This window comes from Nerophis lumbriciformis, linkage group LG14, assembly GCF_033978685.3.
Source record: "Nerophis lumbriciformis linkage group LG14, RoL_Nlum_v2.1, whole genome shotgun sequence".
Classification (NCBI taxonomy): domain Eukaryota; kingdom Metazoa; phylum Chordata; class Actinopteri; order Syngnathiformes; family Syngnathidae; genus Nerophis; species Nerophis lumbriciformis.
In genome coordinates this window covers 6,056,567-6,068,823 of record NC_084561.2, presented here as the reverse complement: position 1 = coordinate 6,068,823, position 12,257 = coordinate 6,056,567, and the positions used below count along the sequence as shown (strand labels likewise).

The window sequence follows — 12,257 nt, the reverse complement described above, 5'->3', positions numbered from 1 at the left end:
AAAAAAAAAAGCTTAGTTACCAGACATTAACTGTAAAATGTTATTTTTTTTTTTACAGCATGTTACAGTAAATGGAAAACAGTACCACTAAAATTGGTAGCTAAGTTGCCAGAATGTTACTGTAAAATTGACCTTTTTCTTTTCTTTTTTTTTTTTAAAACATCATTTTGCGGTAAATAGGAAAACCATACCACTGTGTTTTTACAGGGAAAAAAACTGGAAGCTTAGTCGCTGGAATTTTATTGTAAAATTGATGGTGGTTTTTACAACATATTACAGTAAATGGAAAAATAGTACCACTATTTTTTTTTTTTATTACATTAAAAATGTACAGCTTTGGCGCCAGAATTTTACGGTAACATTTTTTTTTTTAATCAAGATATTAGGGTAAATAGAAAAACCATACCACTGTGTTTTAACAGAAAAAAACTGGAAGCTTAGTCGCCGGAATTTTATTGTAAAATGTATGATGGTTTTTACAACATATTACAGTAAATGGGAAACAGTACCACTGTTTTTTTTTTTATTACAGAAAAAAATGTCAGCTTTGTCGCCAGATTTTTACTGTAAAATGTACCTTTTTAAAATCAACATATTACAGTAAATAGAAAAACAATACCACTGCTTTTACAGAAAAAAACTGGGAGATTAGTTGCCTTGAAGGTAGAAAAGCGCTATACAAGTACAACCCATTTATACAAGTACAACCCATATTGTAAAATGTACGTTTTTATTTTCAACAAATTAGGGTAAATAGAAAAACAGTACCACTGTTTTTTTTTTATAGAAAAAAAACTGGAGGCTTAGTCGCTTGAATTTTTGTGTAAAATGTATTTATATTATTTTTTTTACAACATACTATTCTCGGATAAGTGGCGGAAAAATGGACGGATGGATGAACAAGATATTACAGTAAATATGAAACCATACCACTGTGTTTTTAACAGAAAAAAACCTGGAAGCTTAGTCGCCGGAATTTTATTGTAAGATTTATGGTGGTTTTTACAACATATTACAGTAAATGAAAAAATAGTACCACTGTTTTTTTTTTGTTTTTTTTACATAAAAAATGTACAGCTTTGGCGCCAGAATTTTACGGTAAAATGTACTTTTTTTAATCAACATATTAGGGTAAATAACTGTGTTTCTACAGAAAAAAACCCTGGAAACTCCATCCATCCATCCATCTTCTTCCGCTTATCCAAGGTCGGGTCGCGGGGGCAGCAGCCTAAGCAGGGAAACCCAGACTTCCCTCTCCCCAGCCACTTCGTCCTACATACAACATACTATTCTCGGATAAGTGGAGGAAAAATGGACGGATGGATGAACAAGATATTACAGTAAATGTGAAACCATACCACTGTGTTTTTAACAGTAAAAAAAAATTGGAAGCTTAGTCGCCGGAATTTAATTGTAAAATTTGTGATGGTTTTTATAACATATTACAGTAAATGGGAAACAGTACGACTGTTTTTTTTTTAATTACAGAAAAAAATGTCAGCTTTGTCGCCAGATTTTTACTGTAAAATGTACCTTTTTAAAATCAACATATTATAGTAAATAGAAAAACAATACCACTGTTTTTACAGAAAAAAACTGGAAGATTAGTTGCCGGTGGTTTATTGTAAAATGTACGTTTTTAATTTCAACATATTAGGGTAAATAGAAAAACAGTACCACTGTTTTTTTATAGAAAAAAAATAGAGGTTTAGTCGCTAGAATTTTTGTGTAAAATGTATTTATATATATTTTTTTTACAACATACTATTCTCGGATAAGCGGAGGAAAAATGGACGGATGGATGAACAAGATATTACAGTAAATGTGAAACCATACCACTGTGTTTTTACAGAAAAAACTGGAAGCTTAGTCGCCAGATTTTTACTGTAAAATGTACCTTTTTTTAAACAACATAACAGTAAATGATCAGATTTTTTTCCCCCTTGATTTATTAGGGCCCGCATGGCCCATTGTATAAGGACTCCCAAAGGGAGTCCTTATGCAATGGGACATAAGGACCTATTGAATTTGTAAGGTTTTATTATTATTATTATACCGGCCGCCTCTTTGAGCACTAATTTGACCCACTTAACGTGCTTAAAAACTCACCATATTTGACCCACACATCAGGACCTGCGAAAATTGTCTTTTAATAAAAAAACCGAACCCCAAAATTTAAAATTGCGCTCTAGCGCCCCCTAGGAAAAAAAAAACTAGACTGCCTGTAACTCCCACTAGGAAGGTCGGAAAGACATGAAACAAAATTCTCTATGTAGGTCTGACTTACACCTAGATTTCATAATTGTACTTCCTTGGGCAGAAATCAACAGGAAGTTGGCAATTCCCCCTTCAAGACAAAAAAGTACTAAAAACAGTCACTTTTGCCTCTTTGAGCTGTAATTTGACCCCCTTAACATGCTTCAAAACTCACCGAACTGAACACACACATCAGGACTGGCAGAAATTGCGATCTAATAAAAAAACCTAACCCCAAATCTCAAAATTGTGCTCTAGCGCAATTTTTTAATGAAACGCACAAAAAACTGCTCCTCGGATGAAAAAACTGACTGTAACTCTCCCTGGGAAGGTCGGAGAGACATGAAACAAAAACCTCTATGTAGGTCTCACTTAGACCTACATTTCATAAATCCAACAGGAAGTTTGCTATTCCCCCTTCAAAACAAATTTTTTGTAAAAACCGGTCACCTTCCTTCAAAAACTATCTCCTCTGAGCGCGTTTGTCGTTTCGGCTTCAAACTAACACAGGAGAGAGATTAAACCCTTGTGTATAAAATAACAGAACAGAGTTTTAATACCTGCTCCGGTTTTGATTTTATGACCCTTCAAAGACCCGCTGCGCTGATGCTGCTGCGCTGCTGTTTTTTTAAGATGGCTGCTTAAAAGCAGGAAGCACCAACGTGCCCACACAATGCAGACAAGGCAGGTACACTAGACAAAAGTATTGGGACACTTCAGACTAAAAGTAGACAAAAGTATTGGGACACTTAGGACTAGCACCTGCCAAATACGCGGGCCCGACCAACGCTGCTTGCAGCTTTAATTATTATTATTATACCGGCCGCCTCTTTGAGCACTAATTTGACCCACTTAACGTGCTTCAAAACTCACCATATTTGACCCACACATCAGGACCTGCGAAAATTGTCTTTTAATAAAAAAACCGAACCCCAAAACTCAAAATTGCGCTCTAGCGCCCCCTAGGAAAAAAAAAACTAGACTGCCTGTAACTCCCACTAGGAAGGTCGGAAAGACATGAAACAAAATTCTCTATGTAGGTCTGACTTACACCTAGATTTCATAATCGTACATCCTTGGGCAGAAATCAACAGAAAGTTGGCAATTCCCCCTTCAAGACAAAAAAGTACTAAAAACAGTCACTTTTGCCTCTTTGAGCTGTAATTTGACCCCCTTAACATGCTTCAAAACTCACCGAACTGAACACACACATCAGGACTGGCAGAAATTGCGATCTAATAAAAAAACCTAACCCCAAATCTCAAAATTGTGCTCTAGCGCAATTTTTTAATGAAACGCACAAAAAACTGCTCCTCGGATGAAAAAACTGACTGTAACTCTCCCTGGGAAGGTCGGAGAGACATGAAACAAAAACCTCTATGTAGGTCTCACTTAGACCTACGTTTCATAAATTGACAACCCCCAGCAAAAATCAACAGGAAGTTTGCTATTCCCCCTTCAAAACAAATTTTTTGTAAAAACCGGTCACCTTCCTTCAAAAACTATCTCCTCTGAGCGCGTTTGTCGTTTCGGCTTCAAACTAACACAGGAGAGAGATTAAACCCTTGTGTATAAAATAACAGAACAGAGTTTTAATACCTGCTCCGGTTTTGATTTTATGACCCTTCAAAGACGACTTAGTACCTGACACATGCTAAATGTTAGCAATTCCTGGGGGGGACTGAACAGTACTTTATTAGGGCCTGCATGGCCCATTGCATAAGGACTCCCAAAGGGAGTCCTTATGCAATGGGACACAAGGACCTATTGAATTTGTAAGGTTTTATTCTTTATTCTTTATTCTTCCGCCGCCACATTAAACTGTAATTTGACCCCTTTAACATGCTTCAAAACTCACCATATTTGACCCACACATCAGGACCTGCGAAAATTGCCTTTTTAAAAAAAAAACGAACCACAAAACTCAAAATTGCGCTCTAGCGCCCCCTAGGGAAAAAAAACCTAGACTGCCTGTAACTCCCACTAGGAAGGTCGGAGAGACATGAAACAAAAACCTCTATGTAGGTCTGACTTAGACCTACCTTTCATAATTGTATATCCTCGGGCAAAAATCAACAGGAAGTTGGCAATTCCCCCTTCAAGACAAAAAAGTACTAAAAACAGTAACTTTTGCCTCTTTGAGCTGTAATTTGACCCCCTTAACACGCTTCAAAACTCACCAAACTGAACGCACACATCAGGACTGGCAAAAATTGCGATCTAATAAAAAAACCTAACCCCAAATTTAAAAATTGCGCTCGAGAGCAATTTTTGAATAAAACGGAGAAAAAACTGCCCCTCGGAAGAAAAAAATGACAAAACTGCCTGTAACTCCCACTGGGAAGGTCGGAGAGACATGAAACAAAAACCTCTTCGTAGGTCTCACTTAGACCTACATTTCATAAATTAACACCCCCCAGCAAAAATCAGCAGGAAGTTTGCTATTCCCCCTTCAAAACACATTTTTTGTAAAAACCGGTCACCTTCCTTCAAAAACTATCTCCTCTAAGCGCGTTTGTCGTTTCGGCTTCAAACTAACACAGGAGAGAGATTAAACCCTTGTGTATAAAATAACAGAACAGAGTTTTAATACCTGCTCCGGTTTTGATTTTATGACCCTTCAAAGACGACTTAGTACCTGACACATGCTAAATGTTAGCAATTCCTGGGGGGGACTGAACAGTACTTTATTAGGGCCTGCATGGCCCATTGCATAAGGACTCCCAAAGGGAGTCCTTATGCAATGGGACATAAGGACCTATTGAATTTGTAAGGTTTTATTCTTTATTCTTTATTCTTCCGCCGCCACATTAAACTGTAATTTGACCCCTTTAACATGCTTCAAAACTCACCATATTTGACCCACACATCAGGACCTGCGAAAATTGCCTTTTAAAAAAACAAACCGAACCACAAAACTCAAAATTGCGCTCTAGCGCCCCCTAGGGGAAAAAAACTAGACTGCCTGTAACTCCCACTAGGAAGGTCGGAGAGACATGAAACAAAAACCTCTATGTAGGTCTGACTTAGACCTAGATTTCATAATAGTACATTGTCGGGCTAAAATCAACAGGAAGTTGGCAATTCCCCCTTCAAGACAAAAAAGTACTAAAAACAGTAACTTTTGCCTCTTTGAGCTGTAATTTGACCCCCTTAACACGCTTCAAAACTCACCAAACTGAACGCACACATCAGGACTGGCAAAAATTGCGATCTAATAAAAAAACCTAACCCCAAATTTAAAAATTGCGCTCGAGAGCAATTTTTGAATAAAACGGAGAAAAAACTGCCCCTCGGAAGAAAAAAATGACAAAACTGCCTGTAACTCCCACTGGGAAGGTCGGAGAGACATGAAACAAAAACCTCTTCGTAGGTCTCACTTAGACCTACATTTCATAAATTAACACCCCCCAGCAAAAATCAGCAGGAAGTTTGCTATTCCCCCTTCAAAACACATTTTTTGTAAAAACCGGTCACCTTCCTTCAAAAACTATCTCCTCTAAGCGCGTTTGTCGTTTCGGCTTCAAACTAACACAGGAGAGAGATTAAACCCTTGTGTATAAAATAACAGAACAGCGTTTTAATACCTGCTCCGGTTTTGATTTTATGACCCTTCAAAGACCCGCTGCGCTGCTGTTTTTTTAAGATGGCTGCTTAAAAGCAGGAAGCACCAACGTGCCCACACAATGCAGACAAGGTAGGTACACTAGACAAAAGTCTTGGGACACTTCAGACTAAAAGTAGACAAAAGTATTGGGACACTTAGGACTAGCACCTGCCAAATACGCGGGCCCGACCAATGCTGCTTGCAGCTTTAATTTGGATTATTCTTCCTCGGACTGGATCCCACAATTTCAGATGTTCCCGGAGTTAGATGGTAAGCTCACCCAGAACCGACAGACCACAGAGACACACCACACTAGTGACTCACCACTATTTGATATTGTCTTTATATTGTTTAAACCCTGTGTTGTTGCGCCTTCTAGGCTCAAAAAAAGGCAGCGCTATAAATGTTACACAGACAACACATTTTCCCCGCAGGTTGCCAGACTGATGCAGCCGTCGGTGATATGGATCGACGGCGCAGAAAAGATGTTCTACAAGAAAGTCCCCAAAGAGGAGAGAGCGGTATTTATCACACAGCATCAAAGTCCTCCGTGTTTACATCCTGTCTAAAAAAACAAACACTCCACGTTTGTCCAGATGGAACCGAAACGCCTGAAGAAAGATTTGCCCAAGTCTCTGAAGTTGATCAAAGAGGAGGACCGGGTCCTGGTCATAGGGACCGCTAAGGACCCCATCAGTGCGGAGATCAAGTCCCTGTGCAAGACCTACAGCAAGGTCATCCTCATCCCCAGGCCCGACTACGGCTCCAGATACGGTGAGACCAGAGACTCGGGCGCACGTTGAACTGGTGTCCCTTTAAAACCTGTAAAGGCTTAGTGGCCACATGCGTGGACAGCACCTTTTAGCTCTTATTTCCAAGATTGTGTACACTACTGAATTGGGGTCTTATGGCCACTTATGTGGACACTTATACTGCCATCTGGTGGTGTCAGAAGAGTATAACATACAATGGAATTTGGTAAAAAGAAAGTGTAAAAATACGTCACTAAACATGAAGTACACGTTTGTGTACTTATGGACTAAGTACATCATATCAAAAGATAAGTCTTAGTTTTTATTCTAATTAGGGTCCAATAAGCCCAAATAGCAAAGAGAAAAGAGAAAAAAAAGCATGTAAACAAACAGCTTGGGCCTTAAGAGGATAAACTAAGGGTTCTGCAAAGTTTTGGGTAAAAAATGCTGAATTTGCAGCAACTTTTTCGGAAGGTTGAAGCAAAATTTGCGATGTTTTTGACCCTTTTTTTGTTTAATAAGATGGAATCAACTTCTTCATGTTTTAGGTGTCAAACTCAACACATCGTTGTATGTGGCCCACAAAAGCCTGGAAATAATAAAGTACTTTATCTTCTCTTACTGCTGCAAATTCCAGTTTTCCTACACTTTGACCACTGCGGCTTATAAAGTTTATGGATTTTTCTTTGCTGACGGCCATGATGATTATAAATAGTTTTTTTTTTAAACACATAAAGACCCCTAAAAGGTGTGTTGTTGTTTGTGCTACGGCGCCCTCTTTTGGATGAGTTTGCTTAATGCAAGTGCTGCTTGGTGAATGTGAATTCTTGCTGTTTAAAGCTTTGAACCGGAAGTAGGAGTGCCATTACAAATTTTCTGACATCCACGTTATTTACCTGTTTGCATACTAACAGTTTTTTGGCCAATTTTGCCGCAGTACACCTCATAGTCATATGACTTAGTACCTGACACATGCTAAATGTTAGCAATTCCTGGGGGGGACTGAACAGTACTTTATTAGGGCCCGCATGGTCCATTGCATAAGGACTCCCTTTGGGAGTCCTTATGCAATGGGACATAAGGACCTATTGAATTTGTAAGGTTTTATTCTTTATTCTTCCGCCGCCACATTAAACTGTAATTTGACCCCTTTAACATGCTTCAAAACTCACCATATTTGACCCACACATCAGGACCTGCGAAAATTGCCTTTTTAAAAAAAAAACGAACCACAAAACTCAAAATTGCGCTCTAGCGCCCCCTAGGAAAAAAAAAACTAGACTGCCTGTAACTCCCACTAGGAAGGTCGGAGAGACATGAAACAAAAACCTCTATGTAGGTCTGACTTAGACCTACCTTTCATAATTGTATATCCTCGGGCAAAAATCAACAGGAAGTTGGCAATTCCCCCTTCAAGACAAGAAAGTACTAAAAACAGTCACTTTTGCCTCTTTGAGCTGTAATTTGACCCCCTTAACACGCTGCAAAACTCACCAAACTGAACGCACACATCAGGACTGGCAAAAATTGCGATCTAATAAAAAAACCTAACCCCAAATTTAAAAATTGCGCTCGAGAGCAATTTTTGAATAAAACGGAGAAAAAACTGCTCCTCGGAAGAAAAAAAATGACAAAACTGCCTGTAACTCCCACTGGGAAGGTCGGAGAGACATGAAACAAAAACCTCTTCTTAGGTCTCACTTAGACCTACATTTCATAAATTGACACCCCCCAGCAAAAATCTACAGGAAGTTTGCTATTCCCCCTTCAAAACAAAAATCTTCACCTTTCTTCAAAATCTATCTCCTCTGAGCGCGTTTGTCGTTTCGGCATCAAACTAACACAGGAGAGAGATGAAACCCTTGTGTATAAAATAACAGAGCAGCGTTTTAATACCTGCTCCGGTTTTGATTTTATGACCCTTCAAAGACCCGCTGCGCTGATGCTGCTGCGCTGCTGTTTTTTTTAAGATGGCTGCTTAAAAGCAGGAAGCACCAACGTGCCCACACAATGCAGACAAGGTAGGTACACTAGACAAAAGTCTTGGGACACTTCAGACTAAAAGTAGACAAAAGTATTGGGACACTTAGGACTAGCACCTGCCAAATACGCGGGCCCGACCAACGCTGCTTGCAGCTTTAATTTATATGTGAATTTTCTGACTTCAACGTAATTTACCTGATTTCCAGTGCTGTGGAAGCAACTGATCCAAAAGCACGGCGGAAAGATAACGCCCGCTCTGGACCTCAGCTCCCTGGCAAAAATCTCCGACGGCTTCACCGCCGGTCACATGATCCAGGCCATCCAGACGGTGATCACCAAGCGCCGACTCCTCTTGCAGGAGAAGCGACCTTTGAAGGCCATTGAGTTTGTGGCCCCGCTGGCCAAGTTCACTCCCGTCTTTCAGGACCAGGAAGAGGCCTTAAAAGTACGCAGAATGACTAATTACTGACAAATGATGAGAAAAATGAATGTTTGTTTTTCTTTGTCCACAGAAATGGTACACCAAGACTCCTTTGGGCAAGAAACGTGCAAAGGCTGCAGCTGAGCGGGAAGAGGCCCTGCAGGCACAAACTAAAGGCAAAGCTACCGCCAAAAAAGGGAAGAAATAAAGTGCAATTATTTGCAATAAATGTCAAACATTTGATAGTGAAGTGAATTACATTTATATAGCGCTTTTTCTCAAGTGACTCAAAGCGCTTTACATTGTGAAACCCAATATCTAAGTTACATTTAAACCAGTGTGGGTGGCACTGGGAGCAGGTGGGTAAAGTGTCTTGCCCAAGGACACAACGGCAGTGACTAGGATGGCGGAAGCCGGGATCGAACTTGCAACCCTCAAGTTGCTGGCACGGCCACTCTACCAACCGAGCTATACCGTCCCTCTTCACCTCAACCGACGCACAGAGGGGGGGTTGATGTGTGAGGGAGCAGGGTTGCGGTGGGGGCGGGGTTTGGTGGTAGCAGGGGTGTATAGTGTAGCCCGGAAGAGTCAGGGCTGCATGGGATTCTGGGTATTTGTTCTGTTGTGTTTATGTTGTGTTAAGGTAAAAGTGTTATAAAGTGATGATAATGATGATTTGTTTATGAGTGCCTGGAAGATGTTTGTCATTTCTAGACCAGGGGTCGGCAACCTTTACCCTGTGTCGGTGCGCGTACCGCTTTTAGAAAGTCACGTGATCGATCATGAGCTGTTTTGGTCACGTGACCGATACGCGAACCGTGTCGCACTGACGCCTCCTCTGTGCCCTGTGAGCGGGTCTTTTCTACAGCCGGAGAAATAATAACTAAGAAGAGAAATCGTCTAAAATGTAATACGTCGGAAAAACTTTTTTTTTTTATAAAAATGTGTAAAAAAAAATAAAATCAAAAAAAATCCCAGTCCACAATCATCCACAACACGTTCTCTTAGATTTCCATGTTATGATAAATGTTCACATTATTTATTGACTGTATCTAAAAAATATTAAAAAATATTTTTATTTAAATGAAGATATGAAATAATCCTAAATGAAATACAATGACTTGGTTTATATTATTGTATATACTAGGGCAGGGGTCACCAACGCGGTGCCCGCGGGCACCAGGTAGCCCGTAAGGACCAGATCAGTCGCCCGCTGGCCTGTTCTAAAAATAGCTCAAAGAGCAGCACTTACCAGTGAGCTGCCTCTATTTTTTAAATTGTATTTATTTACTAGCAAGCTGGTCTCGCTTTGCTCGACATTTTTGATTCTAAAAGAGACAAAACTCAAATAGAATTTGAAAATCCAAGAAAATATTTTAAAGACTTGGAATAAGCGGTAGAAAATGGATGGATGGATGGGTCTTCACTTGTTCAAATAAATGCATTTATTTTTTACTTTGCTTCTTATTACTTTTAGAAATACAATTTTAGAGAAAAAAATACAACCTTCAAAATGATTTTAGGATTTTTAAACAAATATACCTTTTTACCTTTTAAATTTCTTCCTCTTCTTTCCTGACAATTTAAATCAATGTTCAAGTAAAAAAAAAAATTTTTTATTGTAAAGAATAATAAATATTTTAGCTTTTTTTTTTTCCGACGAAGAATATTTGTGAAATATTTCTTCAAACTTACTATGATTAAAATTCAAAGAAATTATTCTGGCAAATCTAGAAAATCTGTAGAATCAAATTTAAATCTTATTTCAAAGTATTTTGAATTTCTTTTAAAATTTTTGTTCTGGAAAATCTAGAAGAAATACTGATTTGTCCTTGTTAGAAATATAGCTTGGTCCAATTTGTTAAATATTCTAACAAAGTGCAGATTGGATTTTAACCAATTTAAAACATGTCATCAAAATTCTAAAATGTATCTTAATCAGGCAAAAATTACCAATGATGTTCCATAAATTCTTTTTTTTTATTTTTTCAAAAAGATTCAAATAAGCTAGTTTTTCTCTTCTTTTTAAAGAGTCGAAATTGAAGATTCTATTTTAAATTTTTTCGTGTTTTCTCCTCTTTTAAACCGTTCAATTAAGTGTTTTTTTTCATCATTTATTCTCTACAAAAAACCTTCCGTAAAAGGAAAAAAAAATGTATGACGGAATGACAGACAGAAATACCCATTTTTTTTTATATATATACATTTATTTATTTAGCTATTCTTGTTTAAATCACACTTACGTGTAACTTACAAATGACAATATATTTATTTATTTAAGTGTGTATCAAACTGGTAGCCCTTCGCATTAATCAGTACCCAAGAAGTAGTTTTTGGTTTCAAAAAGGTTGGTGACCACTGTACTAGGGCATCAAATCAGTGTCAGTTGAGTCGGTCCATAGGTTGCCTGTAGGGATTTTTAATGTCCAGCAGATGTCAGTATTTAGTGACACAGTATCGACACAGTATCAATACAGTTTTGCAATGTGTCGAAACGCTTCATGACGCCTCATCAACCCATCACTAGTGCTATGTATAAACCAAGAGTCTCAGACAGCAAGGCATACTTGGTCAACAACCACACAGGTTACACTGACGGTGGCTGTATAAACAACTTTAACACCATCCATCCATCCATCCATCTTCTTCCGCTTATCCGAGGTCGGGTCGCGGGGGCAGCAGCCTAAGCAGGGAAGCCCAGACTTTCCTCTCCCCGAGCCACTTCGTCCAGCTCTTCCCGGGGGATCCCGAGGCGTTCCCAGGCCAGCCGGGAGACATAGTCTTCCCAACGTGTCCTGGGTCTTCCCCGTGGCCTCCTACAGGTTGGACGTGCCCTAAACACCTCCCTAGGGAGGCGTTCGGGTGGCATCCTGACCAGATGCCCGAACCACCTCATCTGGCTCCTCTCGATGTGGAGGAGCAGCGGCTTTACTTTGAGCTCCCCCCGGATGGCAGAGCTTCTCACCCTATCTCTAAGGGAGAGCTCCGCCACCCGGCGGAGGAAACTCATTTCGGCCGCTTGTACCCGTGATCTTGTCCTTTCGGTCATAACCCAAAGCTCATGACCATAGGTGAGGATGGGAACGTAGATCGACCGGTAAATTGAGAGCTTTGCCTTCCGGCTCAGCTCCTTCTTCACCACAACGGATCGATACAGCGTCCGCATTACTGAAGATGCCGCACCGATCCGCCTGTCGATCTCACCATCCACTCTTCCCCCACTCGTGAACAAGACTCC

General features: G+C 39.6%; 1 protein-coding gene across 5 annotated transcripts in view; it reads left to right on the top strand.

Moving 5' to 3' along the window:
* Nucleotides 1-9,511, top strand: part of LOC133616828 (dynein regulatory complex protein 11) — a 48,063-nt gene extending 38,552 nt beyond the window's left edge. For all 5 annotated transcript variants that reach the window (XM_061976441.2, XM_061976443.2, XM_061976442.2 and 2 more), the window contains 4 exons: nt 6,298-6,384; nt 6,460-6,637; nt 8,805-9,043; nt 9,111-9,511. In XM_061976441.2, coding sequence (XP_061832425.2) covers nt 6,298-6,384; nt 6,460-6,637; nt 8,805-9,043; nt 9,111-9,227 — 621 coding nt within the window. In that variant the 3' untranslated portion in view covers nt 9,228-9,511. The remainder of the gene's footprint in view (nt 1-6,297; nt 6,385-6,459; nt 6,638-8,804; nt 9,044-9,110) is intronic.
* Nucleotides 9,512-12,257: the final 2,746 nt, after the last annotated feature.